Source organism: Apodemus sylvaticus, chromosome 1 (genome assembly GCF_947179515.1).
Source record: "Apodemus sylvaticus chromosome 1, mApoSyl1.1, whole genome shotgun sequence".
NCBI classification, from domain to species: Eukaryota; Metazoa; Chordata; class Mammalia; order Rodentia; family Muridae; genus Apodemus; species Apodemus sylvaticus.
In genome coordinates, this window is record NC_067472.1 from 57,454,124 (window position 1) to 57,476,960 (window position 22,837).

The 22,837-nt window shown below is 48.4% G+C and overlaps 3 protein-coding genes across 3 annotated transcripts; 2 read left to right on the plus strand and 1 right to left on the minus strand.

Moving 5' to 3' along the window:
• Positions 1-309: 309 nt before the first annotated feature.
• Positions 310-17,537, plus strand: Snx32 (sorting nexin 32). The gene is given in 13 exon segments (XM_052192578.1): positions 310-460; positions 13,708-13,812; positions 14,022-14,132; positions 14,228-14,356; positions 14,515-14,634; positions 14,786-14,890; positions 15,015-15,120; positions 15,217-15,292; positions 15,481-15,520; positions 16,093-16,179; positions 16,276-16,435; positions 16,509-16,594; positions 16,822-17,537. Coding segments are annotated over 13 exon segments (1,239 nt in total). The 5' UTR covers positions 310-400; the 3' UTR covers positions 16,876-17,537.
• LOC127692323 (non-structural maintenance of chromosomes element 3 homolog) lies at positions 7,957-9,004 on the plus strand. The gene has a single exon (XM_052192552.1). The coding sequence runs from the start codon at positions 8,046-8,048 to the stop codon at positions 8,904-8,906; it is 861 nt and encodes a 286-aa protein (XP_052048512.1). The 5' UTR covers positions 7,957-8,045; the 3' UTR covers positions 8,907-9,004.
• A 984-nt stretch (positions 17,538-18,521) lies between the features above and the next one.
• Cfl1 (cofilin 1) lies at positions 18,522-21,868 on the minus strand. Its single transcript, XM_052192565.1, has 4 exons — positions 21,752-21,868; positions 19,544-19,851; positions 19,117-19,193; positions 18,522-18,941 (listed from the first exon to the last, which is right to left on the minus strand). The coding sequence occupies exons 1-4, from the start codon at positions 21,752-21,754 to the stop codon at positions 18,829-18,831; spliced, it is 501 nt and encodes a 166-aa protein (XP_052048525.1). The 5' UTR covers positions 21,755-21,868; the 3' UTR covers positions 18,522-18,828.
• Positions 21,869-22,837: the final 969 nt, after the last annotated feature.

Sequence of the window (22,837 nt, forward strand, 5' to 3'; positions counted from 1 at the left end):
CCCCCCTCCGGATTCCCTGCCCCGCCCACCGCCTGGTGGCCCCAAGCTGCCCTAGTGCGCATGGGCACCTCTGCTCGTGCCCGTTAGAAGAAGGCGGGACCCGGAACGGCCGGGTTTGTGGGGGTCCACCCGCGGGACTGGCACGTGACCCTCAGGCCCTGGCCTATCCTGAGCCGGCTCGCTGGTGCCACTTAAAAGCCCACGTGAGATTGACAGGCCTTACAGCCAATAGACGCTCATATGGTAAAACTGGTGCCCAATCAAAAGGAGCAGCTGTGGGCAATGGGACCCACCCAGGGAGGAGGCAGCTAGTGTCAATGTCAGCTGATAGCATCCCTACAAGGTTCCCTCATCCAAGCTCTTGGAACGCGCGGGCTGTGGCCTGTCGTAGGATTCTTGTATGTCCCAGCTAAGGAGCACCATGGAGGAACATCATCAGGAAGCTGGGAATGAGAGTAAGGTAAAGGAAGGAAATAAAACCTCTTCCTACTCCAGCTCCCTTCATTATACCATACCAAGCAGGGAGAGAGACCTGAGCAAGGGAAGGCGGCGCTACTAAGGCCTCTGCATAGGACCAGGTTGAGGATGCAAAGATAATCAGCATATTTTTTCCTAGCCTGCATAGTTGGATTCGGACTCGTCACTGTCCCGCCTCCGCTCCCCTCCCCCAATCAACTCAGTACTGTCTTGATGGGGAGAACAAGGCAGTCTGCGCATGACTGGGAAGGGTGAGAGAGTCCTGCTGAGTTTACAGGCTCACCTGTGTATTTGAGTTTCTATATTTGTAAGACCATCCATCCATTCTTCATTCATTACTTCCTCATTCAACAGTTATTGAGGATCTCCATTGTTTTGGGATTTGCATAAATTCCCACTTGAAGTAGGAGTGTAGTGAGCTGGGACAGAAATAGGGAATGGAACTGCTGTGGTCTATTCTGGAAGTCACATCTCCCTCAAGCAGCTACCAAGCAGAGTGGGTCAAGAAGGACACCAGGGACAAGAGGCAAAGAGCGAGTCTGCCTGTATTTCAAAGCGGGAAGTGAGGGCAGAAAGCCTGCCTTGGTAGTCAGAAAATCCAAGGAGTGGTGCGTGGGATTCTAGTGGGATTTGGAGGGATACGAGCAGCTGACCATGGCTTTCTGTTTATATATGTTCATATTAGAAATATATATAGCGGGGCAGTGGTGGCGCACGCTCCCAGCACTCTGGGAGGCAGAGGCAGGCGGATTTCTGAGTTCAAGGTCAACCTGGTCTACAGAGTGAGTTCCAGGACAGCCAGGGCTACACAGAGAAACCCTGTCTCGAAAAAAACAAAAATCCAAAAAACAACAAAAAAAAATTAAAGATAAAAAAGAAATATATATAAATAGCCAGGCATGGTGGGACACACCTTTAATCCTGGAACTTCAGAGGTAGAGGCAGAGGCAGGAAGACCTCTATGAATTCAAGGCCAGCTTGGACTACATAGTGTTGTAGGCAAGCCAGGGCTATATAGTGAAATCCTGTCTCAAAAGTAAAAGGGTGTATATACATATATACATCATCTGTATACATGTGCATGTGCATATATATATATATATATGTATATATATATATATACATGTGCTTAGAACATGTTTATAAAATGATTAGAAGTCAGATGTAATCCCACATTTATGAGGGTGGGGAAGGAGGATTACCATGAGTTTAAGGCCTTCTGGAACTACAATGTGAGATTCTGTCATAAATACATAAATGTATTTATTAGAACAATGCCTAATGTATTGTAAGGCCAAATAGAGCCGGGCAGTGGTGGTACACACCTGTAATCCCAGCACTCTGGGAGGCAGAGGCAGGTGGATTTCTGAGTTCGAGGCCAGCCTGGTCTACAGAGTGAGTTCCAGGACAGCCAGGGCTACACAGAGAAACCCTGTCTCGAAAAAAACCAAATCCAAATATAAATGTTACCTATGGGTGTTGTTGTGGGTGCTGTCATCAAGCGGGTTCTGAACGTGTGTTGGATTATTAAACTGAGTGTGCCCAGATTTGTACAGGCAATATTTTCTGAAAATTGTTTTTAATATTCATCCTGCCTTCACAAAGGACATCTTTCAATTGTAGAGGAGAGATGGCCCAGTCGTTGAGAGCTCTTGTTACTCTTGCAAAGGACCCGAGTTTGGTTCTCAGCACCCAAATTAGGAGCCTCCCAGCTCCAGCTGCTGGGGCTCTGATGCACTCTGCTAACTTTCTTGGGTACTTGCACTCAAATGAGCATACTCACACACACACATACACACACACACACACACACACACACATAATACATGAATACAAATTTTAAGTTAAGTGTAGAAACATTAAAAGGAACACTAAAGGACTTGAAAAGTGTGTTTTAGTGGGACATTACCTGCCTAGAAAGAAACCCAGTTTGAGCCTTAGCACTGCAAAAACTAATAATGATGATGATGATGATAAATACAAGTAAGAAAATAAAAGGGGAGAAAGTGTAATAATATATAATATTTGATTAATCTTACTAAAGACAATAAAAAATAAATTATAAAAAGATGAGGCATACCAGCACAAAGAAATGATGTATGTCTGAGGATGGATGTGCATTTCCAGGTGTCACACTGGAGCCAAGTACAGTGCCACAAACCTTAGCACTTAGGGGCGGGATCCAGGAGGATCATGAGGAGCTCAAAACCATCCTCAACTGCATGTCAAGGTAGAACCAGCCTTCTCCACACAGGGAGCCTTCTCCACACAGGAAGGCCCTGGCTCAAAATAAAACAAGGAGCAAAATGAAACAACAATGACAATTTTAAAAAGACTCTAAAAGTTTTCAACACATAGATGACAGGTCTTTAAGAAGATGTAAGTGCAATGGGCAGTGATGGTTCACACCTTTAAGGCCAGCACGTGGAGGCAGAGGCAGGCAAGCTCTGTGTGGTTAGATATTTCTGGCCTGTGAGATGGCTGTCAAGGCCCTTGCCACCAAGCCTGACAACCTAAGTTTGACCCCAAGACCACCATGATAGAAGGAGAGGCTCCTACCAGTTGTCCTCCATCCACCATATGCTGCAGGACACACTTGTGCCAGCACACATAGGACACACTTGTGCTGGCACACATAGGACACACTTGTGCCGGCACACATAAGCACACAAACAGATAAATATAATAAAAAAGTTATCTTTCCTTGGCTGCCTCAAAGTATTTAGTTATGGGCATATCTACACTGAAAGATAACTTTGGAGAGGTTTCCAGTTGCACATTCAATTCCTGTAAGCAAGTCAATAGATGCTTGTTTCCTGTTTGATAAGGTTGCAGTTTTTTTCAAGGAATTTGTCTAAACCCTGAAAATTACCTAATCTATTTGAGCTAAACTTACTTAAGAAGTAAGTTTATAATGGACACTGGGTCCGTTATTATTATTAGGTTTATTATTATTATTATTATTACTGTTACTAATACTACTTTTATTGAGACAGGGTTTCTCTGCATGACTCTGGCTGTCCTGAAACTTGATCTGTATACCAGGATGACCTAGAACTCAGAGATCCATCCTCCTGTCTCTGCCTCCTGAGTGCTAGGATTAAAGACACGTGCCACAACTTTGTTTATTTTAAAATTTTTATTATGTTTATCTGTTTATCTATGTATCTATCTAGAGAGAGAGAGCGTGTGCATACAGCAGATGCCTCTGTACGTTCCCCACAGGCACATACAAGGGTCACAGACATTGATTAGAGGCAAACCACTCACACACAGAAGATAATAAGGTTTTTTTTATATAAAAAGAAAAGGTATTAGTTTATTTTAAAGTACAGAATGTAATTTTTTGTGTTTTTGAGATAGCATTTTCTTATTTAATCTTGTATGCTTCATACTTTGGTATTCTTCCTGCTTCTGCCTCCTAAATGCAGAAATCACATATTTGAGCCACCATACCCAGCTGGAATTCTTGACTTTCAATTGAAACATTTAGACCATTGACAATTATTGAAATTGCCCACATAGCACACTAAAAACTTACCATCTGACTGTGTACTTTTTCTTGGCCCCATTTTTTTTCTTGCCTATGTGTGTGTGGTGAGTGTGTGAATCCAAATGTATATTGGTTGTGCATGTGGAAGCCTGGGATTAATATTCCTTTTTTATAAATATTTACTTTTATTTCACATGTATGAGTGTTCTGTCTGTTTGTGTACTGTGTGCAACCAATGCTGAAGGAAGCCAGAATTCCCTGTAACAGAGAGTTGGTAGCCGCTGTTGTAGCCACCATGTGGGTGCTGGGAATTGACCCTGGTCCTCTGGAAGAAGTCAAATGCCTTTAACTGCTCTCTGGCTCCCTGTTGATATCTAACTGAACACAGAGTTTGCAGTTTGAGCCAGCCTGACCAGCTACTTACTGTGGATATTCAGTCTCCCCTGTTGTACGCTAAGGCTACAGATGCTGGACCACGCCCACCTGGCTTTTATGTGAGGTCAAGGCCTGCCCTCTGCTCACATAGCTTTACTTCTCTCCCCAGCTCCCCGCCTGTTTGGGTTTAAGATCTTAAAGTATTTCTAACTGTGTGTCTGTGTGTGTGTGTGTGTGTGTGTGTGTGTGTGTGTGTGTGTCTGCATGTGGTTTGTGCAGGTGCCCTCGGAGGACAGATGTATCCAATCCCCTGGGGCTGGAGTTACAAAGGGTCATAAGCCACCGATGTGCGTTCTGGGAACTGTAGCTGTTCTGGAAGAACAGCAAGTTAATCCTAATGCTGAGTCAGCTCTGCAGCCCCTGCTCCTCCTTCTCATCATGCAGCCCAGCCTCACTGCGTAGGCCAGGTTCCCTTGAATTCTCCATAATCCTCCTTCCTTAGCCTTCTGAATGCTGCAATCGCAGCATCAGTGCCTCGACACCAGGCTCAGTGATTCTCATTTGTCTCCTTTCTAATTTTGCAATAAAGATTTATTTTTATTATTTATGTGACTGTCTCTGTGTCTGAGAATATGCACATGTGTATGCATGTGAGTGCCTGTGGAGTCCAGAAGAAAAAGTTCAGGCTGGCCTTGAACTCATAGAAATCTGCTTGCCTCTGATTAAAGATGTGGGCCACCACTGCTGTATAATTTTTTAAATGTTTTAGACTTTTTTGTTCATTTGTTTTGTTTAATTTGTTTATGAAGATACTGTCTAATTATTGTTGTTATTATTATTATTGTTTTTTTATGACAGTTTCTCTATGTATCCCTGGCTGTCCTGGAACTCAATCTGTACACCAGAGTGGCCTGGAACTCAGAGAACCATCCACCTGCCTCTGTATCCTGACTGTTGGGCCACCACTGCCCACCCTTAATGTTTTTTTTTTTTTATGTGTCTGGGTATTTTGTCCGATGTATATATGCACACCACAGTCATGCTTTGTGCCCATGGAGGCCAGAAGATGGTGTCAGAGCCGCCATGTGGATGCTGGGAATTGAACTCAGGTCCTCTGGAAATGCAGCCAGTACTCTTAACCACTGAGCCATCTCTCCAGCCCCACAAATTATTTACAAACAGAAGCAGAAGCACAACTCCTACCTTATTTCCATCTAGCGATCTGTGGAGAGGGGAGAGGAGTGGTGGTGACAGCGATGCCACCGGAGTGTCCTGAGCACCCGTGGCCTGTGCCTCAAGAATGAGGGCTCCAGTGGGAATTTTTATTGCTTTAAATTTTTAAATTAAGATATGTTGTTTGTTTTGTTCTTCAAGGCAGGTTTCCCTGTGTTGCTGTCCTGGAACTCACTCTGCAGACCAGGCCGGCCTCCTGGAACTCACTCTGTAGACCAGACTGGCCTCCAATTCAAAGACCCTCTTGCCTCTGCCTCCTTTTTTTTTTTTTTTTTTTAATGTATATGAGTACACTGTAGGTGTCCTCAAACACACCAGAGGAAGACATCAGATCCTATTACAGATGGTTGTGAGCCACCATGTGGTTGCTGGGAATTGAACTCAGGACCTCTGGAAGAGCAGCCAGTGCTCTTAACCACTGAGCCATCTCTCCAGCCCTTGCCTCTGCCTCCTGAGTGCTGGGACTAAAGGTGTGCACTGCCACTGCCCCGCTTAAATTGAAAAAAAAAAGTAAGGTTCAGTTTTTAAATTATGTGTGTGTATGTGTGTGTGTCTGAATGTGCATATGTACACAACAGTGCAGGTGTGTTTGTGTGTGCATGTGTACACGAAAGCACAAGGGTGTGTGTGTGTCTGTGTGTGCATATGTACACAAGAATGCAGGTTGTATTGTGTGTCTGTGTGTGCATTTATACAAAAGAGTGCAGGGGGGTGTGTGTGTCTGTGTATGCATGTGTACACAACAGTGCAGGTGTGTCTGTGTGTAGCCGAGCGGTAGTGGCACACTCCTGTAATCCCAGTACTCTGGGAGGCAGAGGCAGGCAGATTTCTGAGTTCAAGGCCAGCTTGGTCTACCGAGTGAGTTCAAGGACAGCCAGGGCTACACAGAGAAACCCTGTCTCAAAACAAAAACAAAAACAAAACAAAAAAAAAAACCCAAAAAAAACCAAAAAACCAAAAACAAAAACAAATCCAAAAAACCTAAAAAAAAAAACAAAAAACAAAAACAGGTGTGTCTGTGTGTACATGTATACACAAGAGTGCAGGTGTGTCTGTGTGTGCATGTATACAAAACAGTGCAGGTTGTATTGTGTGTCTGTGTGTGCATATGTACACAAGGGTTCAGGTGTGTGTGTGTGTGTGTGTGTGTGTGTGTGTGTGTGTGCATATGTACACAAGAGTTCAAGTGTTCCCAGAGGCATGGAGCCCTTGGAGCTGGAATTATAAGTGGTCGTGAGGCCTCTGGAAGAACAGTACGTGCTCCTAACTACTGAGCCATCCCTCCAGCTCCTGTTTTTAGTTTTTGTTCTATATATTATTACTGGGGGGGGGGGGGGGGGGCGGGGCGAGAAATGGAAAACACCTGCCCTGGGAGACATGTGGAGATCAGGGGATAACCTGCGATTCTGTTCCCCTTCCTCCAATGGATTCCAGAAAGCAATCTCAGGTCACCAAATTTGTCCCACAAGTGCTTTTATCTACTGAGCCATCTTGTTGGCCCTCAAGTGGGACTTTCTAAATTATGTGAATTTGGCAAGGTTAGGTCAACACTTGGCAGATGGAGGCACCGTGAAGAGTTTGAGGGCATCACCAGCTACATAGGCATCATCTCCAATGAACCAAAACAAAAACTTACCAGGCAGTGGTGGTGCACGCCTTTAATCCCAACACTTGGGAGGCAGAGGCAGGTGGATTTCTCAGTTTGAGGCCAGCCTGGTCTACAAAGTGAGTTCCAGGACAGCCAGGGCTACACAGAGAAACCCTGTCTCGAAAAACCAAACCAAACCAACCAAACAAACAAACAAACAAACAGCAACAACAAAAACCCCATACATATATTTTATCATCCTACCACCAAAATTATCAAAAACATTAAGGGAAAAGAGGCAAGATGTGATGGATAGTTCATATCCGTACCCAGCACTCCAGAGACTAAGAAAGAGCCGGCAGTTTGGCTCACTGGAAGTTTATTGCCTATCTGATGACTTGAGTTCAATCGCCCTTTCCACTTGGTGGAAGATGGGGACCGACTCCCTCCAGGTTGTCCTCTGCCACGTGTTGCCCTTATAAAACCAAACCTTGCAGATAGCTGCTTGCTAGCCTGTGCCGCCGGGGGTGGGGGGGTGGAGGGCTTGGGTTCTATCCGCAGCACTTCAAGAGAAAGAAGAAAGACAAACCAGGCCACAAACCATAAAATATGATCCAGTTAAATTAGTAAGATAATATGCCAGGATGGTAATTCTGTCAGGATGGAAGATTGCAAGACAATCTTCCGGGAATGCAAGGTGCTAGGCATTTGAAACCAGCCAATAAGATCCAGCACAAATGCTACTAGGAAGCATGGTTTGTCTCCGCGCCCCGCCCTTCACCCCCCTCTGCCCCCGCTCCCCTCTGCGCGTGGGAGCCTCGTGCAGATGACACCTAGTTGTCCGGTGTGGCCGGTTACAGGAGCTCTCTGCCTGGTCACATGTTGCAAAGGACGAGGAGCAGGAGCCACCCTGGTGCCGAGCTATGGAGCGGCAGCGACTGCTGCCCGGGCGTCTCTGGAGAGATCCCGAGAGAGTCTGGACACCCTGACGCCTCGCAGGACACGCCAGGCGTCCCCAGGCCAAGCTTGCGTCAGGCCCTGGCCACCTCCGCCATGAAGCTCCAGACCGAGAAGCAGCTGGGGCTTAAGGTGGCAGAGCTGGTGCAATTCTTGCTGATTAAGGACCAGAGGAAAATTCCCATCAAGCGGTCAGGCATCCTGAAGCACGTCGTCCGAGATTGCAAGGACATCTTCCCAGACCTGCTTAAGCTGGCTGCAGAACGGCTCCGCTACGTGTTCGGGTACAAGCTGGTGGAACTCGAACCCAAGAGCAACGCCTACATCCTCATCAACGACCTGGAGCCTGTGGAGGAGGACAGTGAATTGAGAGGCTACCAGGGAACGCCCACCACCGGCCTCCTGATGATCATTCTAGGGCTCATCTTTATGAATGGCCACAGCATCCCAGAAAACGATGTCTGGGATTTTCTACGTCGCTTGGGGGTGTACCCCACCAAGAAGCATTCAGTTTTCGGGGATCCGAAGAAACTCATTACTGAAGACTTCGTGAGACAGCGTTACTTGGAGTCCCGTCGGATACCCCACACAGATCCTGTGGACTGTGAGCTCCAGTGGGGTCCACGAGCAAATCTGGAAACCAGCAAGATGAAAGTCCTTAAGTTTGTAGCCAAAATCCACAATCAAGATCCCACGGTCTGGCCCACCCAATACTGTGAAGCCTTGGCGGATGATCCGAGTAGGGTCAGACCTGAGCCAAGTGCTCCAGCCCCGACCTCTTGAAGTAAATGTCTGGGATTCTCAGGCATAAGCTAGAAAAACAGGGAGCACGGGGGCAGAAGGAGCGTATTTCCACAACGACTAAAATGTATTACCTTTAAGATGTGTTTCGGTTTATTTTTTCTTTTAGAATTGTGATATTCTATAATAATGTCCTGGTTCAGGGGGCAGGTGAATCTCTGTGTTCAAGGTCCTGAGTTCCAGGACTGCCTGGGATACACAGAGAAACCCTGTCTCAGAAAAGAAAGAAAGAAAAGCAAAAGTAAAAGAATTGTGTTGTTGGGCAGTGGTGGTGCGTGCCTCTTAATCCCAGCATTTGGGAGGCAGAGGCAGGTGGATTTCTGAGTTCCAGGACAGCCTGGTTTACAGAGTGAGTTCCAGGACAGCTTGGGCTACACAGAGAACCCCCCCCCCTTTTTTTTTTTGGATTTGGTTTTTTCCGAGACAGGGTTTCTCTGTCCTCGAACTGAGAAATCTACCTGCCTTTGCCTCCCAAATGCTGGGATTACAGGCGTGTACCACCACCGCCTGGCTAGAAACCCTGTCTTTAACAGCCAGAACGAATTGTATTATTTTTTATTTAGAAACATTATGTGTGCATGATATATGTAAATGCACATGTGTATCATGCACATGTAGAGGACAGAGGACAGTTTACGGAGCCAGCTTCACCTTCCAGTGTGTGTGGAGTGAGACTCTGATCAGGCTTGGTGGCAAGCACCCATACACACTGAGTCATGTCATATGCTGATATTTGTTTTGTTTTTTGTCTTTAGTTGTGGGTTTCTTTGCATCCTGGAACTTACTCTGTAGACCAGGCTGACTGTGAACTCACAGAAGTCTGCCTGCCTCTACTTCCCCAGTGTTGGGAATAAAGGTGTGCACCACCACCGCCTGGGGTTTTTAGTTATTTTTAAACAAGAGTCTCATGTAACTCAGGCTTGTCTCAAACTTATCTTCCTCCTCCTGAGTGCTGCAAAAAGCCAGGAACGGGGATGGCATACCTGTAATCCCAGCACTCCGGAAGCAGAAGTAGGAAAATTAAAGATGGAAGCTAGCCTAAGCCATCTATATCTTTGGGCCAGCCTGGGCTACATGACAATACCCTGTCTCACAAAACCAAATAATAATAGACCATTTTATTTTATTTTATTTATTTATTTATTTATTTATTGGATTTGGTTTTTTCGAGACAGGGTTTCTCTGTGTAGCCCTAGCTGTCCTGGAACTCACTCTGTAGACCAGGCTGGCCTCAAACTCAGAAATCCGCCTGCCTCTGCCTCCCAGAGTGCTGGGATTACAGGCGTGTGCCACCACCGCCCAGCTGGCCATTTTATTTTAAATATTCAATTTTTAAATTTTGTATCTGTGTGTGGATTTATGAGTGTAGGTATCTTCAGATGCCAGAAGAGGGTGTTGGGTCTCCTGGAACTGGAGTTACAGTCAGTTGTTAGATGCTGGAACCCCAGTTCTCGGTTTTTGTTTTTGTTTTTGTTTTTTTTTTATGTCTATGGGTGCTTTGTCTGCAAAGCAGTGTTCTGTGCAGTGTTCATATCTGGTGCAGAAGACATAAGATCTCATGGGGCTGGAGTTCCAGAGGGTTGTAACCTGTGGGATTGAGCCCCAGACCTCTGGATAAGACCTTCTCTCAACTGCTGAGTTATCTCATGAAGCTCTAAATAAATATGTTAAGCAGAATAACAGGAAAATCCACAGCTATCCTGAAAAAAGGAGAGAAATCTGACGAAAACCAGCAGCCAGCGGAAGGAGCTTCACTAACATGATAAAAGGCGTGTAAAAACATACTTGAGCTGGGCTGGAGAGATGGTTCAGTGGTTAAGAGTACTGACTCTTCTGGAGGTCAGGAGTTCAAATCCCAGCAACCACATGGTGGCTCACAACCATCTGTAATGGGTCTGACACCCTCTTCAGCTGCAGTGTGCTTACATATAACAATAAATAAATTTTATTGAAAAAAAAAAAAAACCACGCTTGAGCCGGGCGGCCGTGGTGGTGCACGCTTGTAATCCCAGCACTCTGGGAGGCACAGACAGGCGGATTTCTGAGTTCCAGGACAGCCAGGACCACACAGAGAAACCCTGTCTTGAAAAAAAACAAAAAAAAAATAACAAAAAAAGACAACTTCATTTTGTAAAAAATTGGTGTGTGTGAGTATGTGTGAGTGTGAGTGTGTGTGTGTGAGAGAGAGAGAGAGTATGAGAGTGTATATATGTGTGTTCATGTGAGTACGTGAATGTGTGTGTGAGTGTGAGTGTGTGTGAGAGAGAGAGAGAGAGTATGAGAGTGTATATATGTGTGTTCATGTGAGTATGTGTATTGTGTGTGCAGGCGCATGTGGGTCAGGGGACAGCTTTGTAGAGTTAGCCTTCCTTCCCCCTTGATGTAGTCTCATTAAACTTTCAGAACAAATGCTGTAACCGCCAAGCCTTCTTCCTGGGCCCCAGCACTGAATTTTGAAAACATTTTTTTCTTTAAACTTTGTTTTTGTTGTTTATTTTATTCTGTGTGTTTTGAGTATTTTGCTTTCTCATGACCGTGTGTATCATGTGCCTGTCTGGTGCCCTCAGGTGGCCAGAAGAGAGTGTCAGATCCTTGGAATTGGAGTTATGGACGGTTGTAAGTATGTGGGTGCTGGGAACTGATCCCAAGTCAGTTAGTGTTCTTGACCACTGACCCGTCTCTTCAGTCCCTATTTTCCTCTTAGTTACACTTTTTTAAAATTTGGGGGTGATTGTGCCATGATAAATATGTGGAGGTCAGAGGAAATTGGAGGGGCTCAATTCTCCACTTCTACCATATAGGTCCTGGAGGTCACATTAGAGTCATTCTGTTTGGTGACAGGTGACATTACCAGTTGAGATGTCTCACCAACCCTCCCGCCAGTTTCGTGTGGGTCAGACTGGCCTTGAACTCTGCCTACAATCTCTTGAAGTAATTATGGGCTTGAAGTCTTGGTCTTCCTGCCCACACCTCCCTCCCGAGAGATGGTTTGCATTGCCACACCCAGCTGGAAAGTCATGGTCTCTGATCATAAACAGCCAAGGCTGCCTTTATCAGCATATCTGTCATTTACGCAGTCACAGAGTGCCAGTATGTCAGAAGCAGGAAACAAAGACATAAAGGCTGGAAAGAAAGAGTAAAACTTAAATTACAGGATTACCTAAGTAGTAAAACTAAGAGTCTACAAACCAAAGGCAAATTTAGCAAGTGTCTTTGGGTTCCACTGCTGTGAAGAGACACCATGACCAGGGTAACTCTCTCTAAACTTTTTTTTTTTTTTTTTGCTTTTTAAGACAGGGTTTTTCTGTGTAGCCCTGGCTGTCCTGGAACTCCCTCTGTAGGACCAAGGCAACTCTTAACAGGAAAACATTTCATTGGGGCTGGCTGACAGGTTCAGAGATTCAGTCCATTATCACTAAAGTGGGAACATGGCAGCATCCAGGCAGGCATGGTGCAGGAGGAGCTGAGAGTTCTACATCTTCATCCAAAGAAAGCCAGGGTAATCCCAACACTCTGGGAGGCAGAGGCAGGCAGATTTCTGAGTTCGAGGCCAGCCTGGTTTACAGAGTGAGTTCCAGGACAGCCAGGGCTACACAGAGAAACCCTGTCTTGGAAAAAAAAACAAATCCACAAAACAAAAAAAACCCAAATAAGTAGAGCTAGGTATAGTAGTGCACACTTTCAATCCCAGCACTGGGGAGGCAGAAGAAGGTAGATCTCTTTGAGTTTAAAGCCACCTTGGTCTTCAAAGAATTTAAATAAATAAATAAATAAATAAATAAATGACTGAATAAATAAAATAACTAGGGCTGAAGTTTAGCTCAATGGCAGATCACTTGTTTTGCGAGTGTCAGGCATGAATGTATGCCCAGCAGTACAGGAAATAGGAAGAATAGGAGGAGGAGGAAGAGGAGGAAGAAGAGGGAGAGCAGGAGAATGGTAGTGATCAAGATGATGCTGCTGATGGTGGTGACAGTAAGAACAATAATATAAGATGGGAAACCAGGGAGAGTGGTGTTTGCCTGTGATCCCAGTACAAAGTCCAACACAGAAGGACAGAAAGGAGCGGAGCCTGATCAATACATCAAGTTCTAGGCCACTCAGACCTATGTATTAAGATGCTGTTTGAAAAAAAATCCCTGATAAAAGCATAAAATATTGCTCAATGGGTAACAAAAGTTCAAAACCTGCTCCTGCCATGCCTCCCTGTAGCGCCTCTGCTAACATAGCCAAAGGGAAAACCATCAGACATCTGCCTGCCTTGACCTCTTGGTCCTTTTACCTATAGCTCTACCTTGGCTGTTTTGCTTGGGACAGGATTTACTCTAGACCAGTCTAGACCAAAATTCATTATTTAACCCAGCCTGCCCTTAAACTTAGAGCAATCCTCCAATCCTCCTGCTTCAGTTCCTAAATGCCGTGATTACAGGCATGAGACATCAAGCCAGGCCTATGACATTTTTAAGACAGGGTTTCTCTGTGTAGCCCTGGCTGTCCTGGAACTCACTCTGTAGACCAGGCTGGCCTCGAACTCAGAAATCCACCTGCCTCTGCCTCCCAGAGTGCTGGGATTACAGGCATGCGCCACCACCGCCCCGCCCACGAAGGTCTTATAATGAAGCCACTCTTAGACATGACACAAGTGGAGACTGAAGGCTTTCTGACTGCTCTGAGGGCGGGAGCTGGGGGAATGCTTTAGTAATGGTACACTCTGAGCAGGGTCTCCAGAGAGGGGCAAGACAGAGTGGCTTCGGCCAACCAGCTTGCCCTCTCTGCTCCACAGTTTTCATCCACGTCAGTGGCTCTGCAGCGGGACAGTCCCTTGCAGGTGGAGCTTTCTGATGCAGTGAGCGAGCAGGACAAAGTGAAGTTCACTGTTCAAACCAAGGTGAGGTGGCTTGTTGGTCAGGAGGTGGGTAGCTGGTCTGGGGTGGGAAGCAGAGCAGCACCACGTTGAGCCCCTTAGAAAGCATCATCCCTGAAAGCTGATTGCCGGAACAAACCGGTCTCTAATGAGGCTCAGGAGGAGAATGCCAAAAGTGGATGCGTAGGAGGTTTGGGGAAGATGGGATCTCACGCAGGTCTCTGGGCTTTCAGAGTGGCCTCCCTCACTTTGCCCAGCCTGAGTTCTCAGTGGTTCGGCAGCATGAAGAGTTCATCTGGCTACATGATGCCTACGTGGAAAATGAAGAGTACACAGGCCTCATCGTGAGGAGGGGTGGAGCGGGGCAGGGCTGGGCGGGTAGGAACGTGGGTGAGGACAGAAGGCCGTGATGGCCCCTTGGTCCCCATTGTCCTTTGAGCGGATTCCCCCAGCCCCTCCCAGGCCAGACTTTGAGGCTTCAAGGGAAAAGCTGCAGAAGTTGGGTGAGGGCAGCAGCTCCATCACCAGGGAAGAATTTGCCAAGATGAAGCAGGAGCTAGAAGCATGAGTATCCCAACCTCAGCTCATCTCACCAGAACTCCAGGCTCTTTCTTCCGGAAACTATGATAGATGTCCTGAGACTTCACCTCTGGACCCAGATCCGTTGAGGGGGGATTATGATGGCACCCAGTGTGGAGGTCAAGCTGTCCATGCTCCCACAGAGAGTATCTGGCCATCTTTAAGAAGACTGTTGCGATGCACGAAGTCTTCCTGCAGCGCCTGGCAGCCCATCCTGCCCTGCGTCGGGATCACTACTTCTCTGTCTTCTTGGAGTATAGTCAGGATGTAAGCTGGTTGAGCATGGTGGGATCTGAGACCAGGGTGGGGGAACCAGGCCTGATAATGTCACCCAGTTTGCTTCAGGTGTGGGAGGCATTTGACCAGGGTAGAAGGTTCAAGAGTCCCACCCAAGCACCTCACCCTCCCGTGTGCCTAGCTGAGTGTCGGAGAGAAGAACAGGAAGGAGGTCTTGGGAGGGTTCCTCAGGAGCATCGTCAGGTCTGCAGATGAAGCCCTCATCACCGGCATATCTGGGCTCAAGGTGACCCCTTTGGCTGTGGGAGGTCCATTTATGGAGTGGGCTGCCTGGGAACAGGGGCACCCTAGGTGCTGGCACTGCCATGTTCCAGGTGCCTGGATAATAAAGTGCTATTTCCAACCCGCAGGAGGTAGATGACTTCTTTGAGCATGCAAGGACCTTCCTAGTAGAGTACCACACCCGAATCTGAGACACCTGCCAGAGAGCCGACCGAGTTTTGCACTCGCACAAGTGTATGGGGTGGGGTGGTGGGGTGTTGAGGGTTCACACCAATGGGTGGGGCTTAGCATGCAGATTTAGGGGCTCTAATTGGGCTTGCTCTCCAGCAGGCCTGGCAGACAACTATATCCCTATCTCAGCTACACTGAGCAGTCTTGGTACCCAGGAGGTCAACCAACTGAAGAGGTGAGGATCCACACTCCGGGCCGCTGATACCATGTGTGCTCACAAGGGGTGTGCACTCTAGAGAAATTCAGGTTGTGGGGTGGGTTGTGCAGAAGTTTCTGAAGGGGTTCGGCGAGAAAAGAGCCCAAGGAGGGCTTGAGGAGAGGGAGGCCTTCAGCTGCCCCAGATGGCTGCCCTCCACCTTCCAGGAGCTTCCTGAAGCTGGCAGAGCTCTTTGACCGACTGAGGGTAAGTACTGCCTTCTGCACTCAGGCTTCTTAGAGCTGTGGTGGGTATGCCTGGTGGCTCCTACTCTAGACCGGCTTACAAAGACGTGGAATGAGGACATGCAAAGGCATGCTATTCTAAGTGAGTGTGAGACCTGGGAGGGGTGGGAGTGGGAGCAAGGCCAGGGGTATGCCGCACACCTCTGGGAGGCTGTCCTGAGCCACCAACATTCTGTTGAGATGCATACATCCCAGCCAAACTCTTCCCAAAGAAGTCTATGGAATATGCCAATCTCTATGAAACGTGTGCTCAAGGGCCTGCAGGGACCGTGTCCACTCCAGAACTACCAAGATAGAAAGCCCTTAGCTCGCCCTGTAGGCCTTTCATGATCTGGTCATGCTTTGCCTATGTACCCTACTGAACACATGGTTCACTAGACTTGCACACATGCACCCATCTCCCAGGCCCACCTTCTGAAACTCTGAACCTGATGTGTAGTAGTTATAACAATACTGTCTTCTGGGTATGTAGAGATCCAACCCTTTAGGTTCCCTTTCTCAAGGCCCCTTCCTAGTCTCACCTTCCTGATACAGAAGCTGGAAGGCCGGGTAGCCTCTGATGAGGACCTGAAGCTGTCTGACATGTTGAGATACTACATGCGAGACTCACAGGCAGCCAAGGTAAGAGGTGGCCTGGGTACTCAGGGATGAAGGCCATGTGGAGGGCCAGCAGCAAAACCCATGCCAACAGCCATCTTGCGCTGATGATGGCCTTAGGACCTGCTGTACCAGAGGCTTCGGGCATTGGCTTACTATGAGAATGCTAACAAGGCTCTAGACAAAGCTCAGACTAGGAACCGGGAAGTGCAGCCAGCAGAGAGCCACCAACAGCTGTGCTGCCAGCGCTTTGAGCGCCTCTCTGACTCCGCCAAACAAGGTGAGCCCTGGTTGGAATCTCCCCATGGTAAACACCCACCCCTGCCCTTACTCCTGTCGGCTCTTCTCCCCAGAGCTCATGGACTTCAAGTCTCGCCGCATCTCCTCTTTCCGGAAGAATCTCATCGAGTTGGCAGAGCTGGAGCTCAAGCATGCCAAGGCGAGTGTGCTCACTGCCCACCCTGCTCCCACTTCTTTTCCCCACCATATGGGGGGGGATGCAGTGGTGAGGGGGCAGCAGTATACAGCCAAGCCTGGGGTCAAGGTAACGCCCCCTCCTCTCCTGAGGCAAGTGTCTTGCCCCACTCTTCCTCGGGTGGTAGGAGGGGAGCCTGAAGGCCGAGGAAGGTATACAATAGTACCAGCCTAAGGTCTTTTTTCCTGCAGGCCAGCACCCTGCTTCTCCAGAGCACCCTTGTTGCCCTTAAGGGAGAGCCTTAGAGAAAGCAGACTCTTCATTGACAGCTGTCCTCAGTCTCAGGCCTACTCCTTATCAAGATGCCTCCCTTCTCTACCTTGTGGGCCACTAGCCACACCCTTACTCTTCCTCGGGCAAAGGCAGGCCCAAAGGCAGTTGGCCCAGCCTGACAGCAAAGCAAGGGGGTGGGGAACACATGGGGCTACAAGCAAGCAGAGTTCCTAGGGAACTAGGAACGCCTAGTTCCCCCCTCCAGCAGGCTGAGTCAAAGCTCCACACCTCCATCCAGCCACAGGCTTTTAGCATTCCCATGGGCTCCTCACAGATAAACAGCCGTTTCATTGCCAGAGTCAGTTTGCCTTTACTTTTTCCAAAAGGCATGGAGACCACACAAAAAATGGCGATGGCCCACACTTCTGGGAATTGTATCACCCTCAGTTCTTTCCAGAACATATTTCCCAGTCTGTTGCTGCAGCTTAGAGGTGGAGGGAGGGCTTGCCTACCACACATAAAGCCCTGAGTTCAATGCCCAGCTCCACAGAAAAACAAGTCCTCCTGTGTCTGTCATCTCTTACACAAAACAGAATGGGACAGCCTTAATGAGTCTGTGGTCTTCAAAAGAAATCAAAGCAACATGTAACATAAAACCTTAATAAAGAAAACAGCCTTACAGATCTAAATGTTATTAAGGTTTTTTTAAAAAAAAAAAAGAAAGAAAGAAAGAAGAAAGCCAGGCAGTGGTAACCAACACCTTTAATCCTGGCACTCCGGAGGCGGAGACAAGAAGATCTGAGTTCAAGCACAGCCAGATCTATAGAAAAAAACCTGTTTCTAAAAAATGTAAAACAAAACAAAAACCCTAACCCTTGCTATCAAAACAGAACAGCCCCTTTCCAGCCAGTTAAGGGAAGCTGCTCACCTGCCCCAAGGCAAGCTTCCCTAGCCCTTAGGCCAGACCTCACAAACTCAAAGGCTCAGGCTTTAGCCTGGCAACAGTAGGTGAGGCTGCAGACACCAGGTCTGAAGTCCTGGACTCCACCTGCTGACCCACCCTGAATGGACTCCAGGCACAAGTACAGGAGGCCAAAGGCTCAACTCAGCTGCTCACAGCACCTGAGTCTGGCGTGGGGTGAGCTAACCACCCAGAGAAAAGAGAGGGAGCAATCTAAGAAAACCTTAAAGAGCAGTGTGACACCTGAGGGGACTTTTAGCCCATAGGTGGAAAGGGGCTCAGGGCACATCATTGACCACTAAAGTTTCAGGTGTGATACACTCTGAGCCCAACTGCCCTATTGGCAACCAACCTTGGCACTAAGAGTGACATCCCACCTGCAAGAAGGAGATGCATTTGATGGGTTGGGGGCTGGGCTAGGGGTGCAGCACAGGAAAACCACTGATCCATCTCCCATCACAGGGTCCCCAAGATCCCAAACCCAAATGCCACATTGTTAATTAGCCTTTTTATTGTTTTTTTTTTTTTTTTAATTGAAGGTCCCTTACTGGTCCTGCTTCCATGAGTGGCCAAGATCAAGGAAAAGGGGAGGGCAACCAGCAGGTGCAGGGAGGGTCATTTCCACATTTCATTTACACACAGAACTAAACAGACAAGCACAGAGTCACTATTGTGGTTAGAAGTTGGCAGCACGGGATGGGGAGGGATGAGGAGTAGGGGTGTCGTTAAAAAAAAAAAATACAGGCTCCCCCCAAACTGGGCGCCTAGGACGGGACTTGGTCTGCTTCAACCCAAGAGGAATCAGAAGATCAAAAGCAGTTTGGGAAGGCCAGAACCGCCAGGGATGGAGGGAGAAGGACGGTCCAGGGGGTGGGAGGGATGTTTGGCAACTGGGGTGAAGGGATAGCCCTCCCCCTGCTGGGATCCCCCCAGCCCCTCCGGTCTGGCAGGAAAGGGGCAGCCTGCAACACCCAAGAGCAGGTCTGGGGCTGCTAGATGCTCCAGGCAGGGGGCTGGAGGTGGCTCACAAAGGCTTGCCCTCCAGGGAAATGACGGCGCTGCCACCTAGTTTCTCTGCCAGGGTACAGCGGTCCTTGACCTCCTCGTAGCAGTTAGCTTGTAATTCATGCTTGATTCCTACAGGGTGAAAAGGAGAGCAGTGAGCACTGGGGTGGGTGGGGTGGGGGCTGTATCTGGGAAGGAATCACCAGAGCAGAAGAAAAGAGGAAGGTACCCCAGCTGGCTGGAGAATGAAGGACCCTGTTAGTGTCATCTATCCAAACTGAAGTGCATACAAAGAAGAGATTCTTACCTGTCAGTTTCTTCTTGATGGCATCCTTGGAGCTGGCATAGATCATTTTGCTCTTAAGGGGTGCATTCTCGGGGGCCCTTAAGACAAAGCAAAGATAAGGCTGCAGTTACCTCCGGGGAAGAGATGACTCAAGAAAATAAACTATATACTTTTAGGATACTCTAACAGTGGGGATTTTCTTTTCCCAAGTTTTTGTTTTTGAAATAAAAACCTGGCCTTTCTGTAAACCAGGCTAGCCTCAAACTCACAGGCTCTGCTTCCCTCAAGCTGGGATTAATGGCATGGGTACCATCACCATGCTTGGCTCTTTGCTGGAAGGATTGTTACAACACTGACACACCCACCCACCCCATACCTGGGATGATTTCTGTTAAGCTCTGAGAAAGGAAACCAAAGGCAGGCAGAAGAGCCTGAATATGGAACTCACCAGAAGATGAACACCAGGTCCTCCTTCTTGCTCTCCTTGGTCTCGTAGGTCGCATCATAGAGAGCATAGCGGCAGTCCTTGTCTGGCAGCATCTTGACAAAGGTGGTGTAGGGGTCGTCCACTGTCTGCCCCACATCTCCGACCAGGATCTCCTTGCCCTCCTCCAGGATGATGTTCTTCTTGTCCTCACTCAGGCAGAAGAGCACTGCCTTCTTGCGTTTCTTCACTTCTTCTGGTGTTGAAGACTTACGAACTTTCATGTCGTTGAACACCTTGATGACACCATCAGAGACAGCCACGCCAGAGGCCTGAAGGACAAGCCAAATAATATGCTTTGTAAAGGAAAAGATTCTGGGGTATTCTTTCCAGTTACAGGAAACCTCAGTCAGGATAACAAAAGCTGTACTTCTCAGCCCCGCAAAAATTAGGAGTGTCCCTGCAGACGAAAGACACTGGTTTTTTTTCTGTATTTAATTCGTAATCTAAGAAATAGTTGGGACAAACCTCCTGCAAGGGAGAGATCCAATTATCTAGTTCAACATCCCATTAATGTTAGAAACAGTACTTATTAAAAAGAAGACCTAGCCAAGAATAGAAGAACATGCCTTTCTGAGTTTGAAGCCAATCTAATCTATAGAATGAGTTCCCAGGACAGCAGGGGCAACAGCAGAGAAATCCTGTCTCTAACCCCCCCCCCAAAAAAACAAAAACCTTTGCAGAGTTGTGAACACCAGATTCAAAAATCCTGAAAGTTACTGATTAAAATGCCGACTTAGGATAGATACAAAAGACCAAACTCCGGGGCCATAGTCTCATCTCCAGGAAAAAGAATCAGAACATCAGAAATTCACAAAGGCCCCAACAGCTGCTCAACAGTTCATTAAGAGAGTCTTCAAATGCTGTCATTGCATAAACGACAATCTTTCCTGCCGAGGTCTCCCAAACACAAGAATTACAACCTGTAATTAAAAGCCCTGCTGGACAACTCCCTGTCATTCAAGCGAGAGTCCTTTAAAAAAAAAAAAAAAAAAGACTGACAAATTAATAGGTCAAACTATAGTGTCCCAAATCGTTGAAAACTTTCTGCTTTGTACAGCCCTGGGGGACGATCCAATCAGAAATCTACAACCAACCCTCCCCACCACCACCTTGGAACTGCAGAGGAAGCTAGCCACGTGATTCACCCGCTTCCGGAGTAGGCGGCGAAAGATTGGACTAGGTTCAGGGCCTCCCCAAGAGACGCTTGTATCCCAGAGGCAGCGGGACCTCAGATGTCTCAAACGCCTAAGGCTCGCCTTTAGGAAAAGCCGTAAGCCCAGTCAGCTAGAGAAGTAGCTTGGGCCAGTCACTCCAAGCAAGTTTTCCAGGCCCTCAGGCTAAACATAAGAGCTGGGTGGCTTCCGGGCGGTACCCGCCTCGGTCACTTCCCTAAACGCGGCTCCACCCTCGGCCCCATCCGGCACAGCTGCGAAAGGCCTAGCTCGTCTGGAGCTGCAGCCGGGATGGCAGGGCCCAAGCATGCGCGCACGCGCTATTCTAGCTCTAGCCCGAAGTACAGTGAATAGAGAAGGGAGTGTGTAATCGCTCTCTCTACAAGTGGGGCGATAGCCTGTATAGAACCCACTCCACGACTCGTGTTGCAACGAGCCTCAGGAGCCAGCGTCTCCATCAGGGTCCCCGATGCCTCAGCGTCTCCTAGAGCCACGCCGCCGCCCCCGCCCCTCCCAGACGGCGGAATCCCTGCCACCTGCTGTGGAGACGAACCTATCCGCAGAGGGAGGATGATGCGGGGAAGGGAACAGCCCTTGGGTGGGGCGCGCGACACCTCGCGCGCTTTTCCCTAGCGGCCCCGGGGCAGGGTTTGGATGCCGCGTGCTCAGGTCCAGCGCGCGCCATCGAGAACCAGCGAGCGTTGCCCGAGGCTCCACACATTGGACCCCTCCCCCACGGCCAGTGTCCGCGCTGGCGCAAAAGCAGAATGGGGGAGGGGAAAGGAGCCAGGGGGCGCGCGTGCGACGTCCGAGTCGGCCCTTCCCAGCGCCCACAGGCGCGCACGCGCGGCCTGCCCTTCAATGAGACCCTTAATCTCGCTCTGGGTGCTGGGGGGATGGGATATAAAGAACGCTTCTCGGCCGCCCCCACCCCGCCCGGCGCGCAAGCGACGGATCAGGAAACCGCTTCCCTCGGGCGCAGTGGCCTAGCGCTCACCATGTTTCCGGAAACGAAAGGGAGACAGAAAGAGCTACTGAAGACCTGAGCCGCCGCAGCTGCTGCCGGGATCCGACTGAACGCGGCCTCTCCCGGCCCCTTCCGTTTAGTAGGAGCCGCACAATGAGGGGCGGGGCGGCCTTCCGGCGCTTGCCGCGCGGGCCGACGGGAAGTGAAGTCCGAGGATTTTGCACCGAAATAGAACTAGCTGCTACCGGGTTCCGCAGGGCTTGAGGTGCAGAGTAGGCGGAGGCCGAGAGGCGTGGGCTGTTGCACGGAGAGTGAGTCCGTTGGTGCCATGGACCAGAAAACGCTCTGAGCCAGAGGCCCATCGCTTGATAAAAACGACTTGAAAATAATCCTCTAGAGTTTCCCTTTATCCCAGAAGTGGTTTTTGTTCTTTATGGTTCCTGAAAACCAAGATTTTGAATCATCGGCTTGGGATACTCTCCCAAAGAAAAGAGAATCGCAAGTGTAACGGTGTCTTCAAACCAATAGAAATGCTCTCGTGGAGTGAAATTTCAAAAAGAATTTTTTAAAAACGGGAAATGCTACAATAAAAAGTTTGAGAGCTTTGGCTTTGTCTAAAGGCATTTGGCAAATTCTTAGGTCAAACGTAATTCATAGGGGAAGAGTGAAGACTTGTGCATTAAAGACTTCTTTATATTCCTTTTACCAAGATACAAGAAAAGGAACGCTTCAACTTAGTTCCCGAGTTGATAGGTTTATGATTATTTTAACACAAAGACTGAAGAGAATCTCTATGAAAGCGAAAGTTTAAAATAAACTGGGGTGGGAACTCCGGGAAGATTTCTCTGACCTGAAACAATGACCATGGCCTCACACTCTGTAGGAAAAGAGGGCAAGGTCACAAGTAAGAGGAGAACAAAACTGGGGCCCTTGACCTCCCCAAGCGGAATAAAGGGTGTAAATGAGGAGCTTCCCCAAGAGCGAGAAGCACGCAGAGGATGCCGGGGGTTGTAGTCAAGGGCTTTCTGCTGCACCCTTGGGCTGCGCTGCGGGAGCTCCAGGTGGAGGCCGAAGCTCGACCCCCTGCTCTCCCAAGTGCCCTCCAGAAGAGAAGCC

Excerpts from the sequence above, each read along its gene's own strand:
- Cfl1 (XM_052192565.1), bottom strand. Across the intron at positions 19,194-19,543 it reads GACCTGGTGTTCATCTTCTG|GGCCCCCGAGAATGCACCCC; the intron begins GTGAGTTCCATA and ends CTTTGTCTTAAG. Across the intron at positions 18,942-19,116 it reads CATCAAGAAGAAACTGACAG|GAATCAAGCATGAATTACAA; the intron begins GTAAGAATCTCT and ends TTCACCCTGTAG.
- LOC127692323 (XM_052192552.1), top strand. The coding sequence starts at position 8,046 with ATGTTGCAAAGGACGAGGAGCAGGAGCCACCCTGGTGCCGAGCTATGG.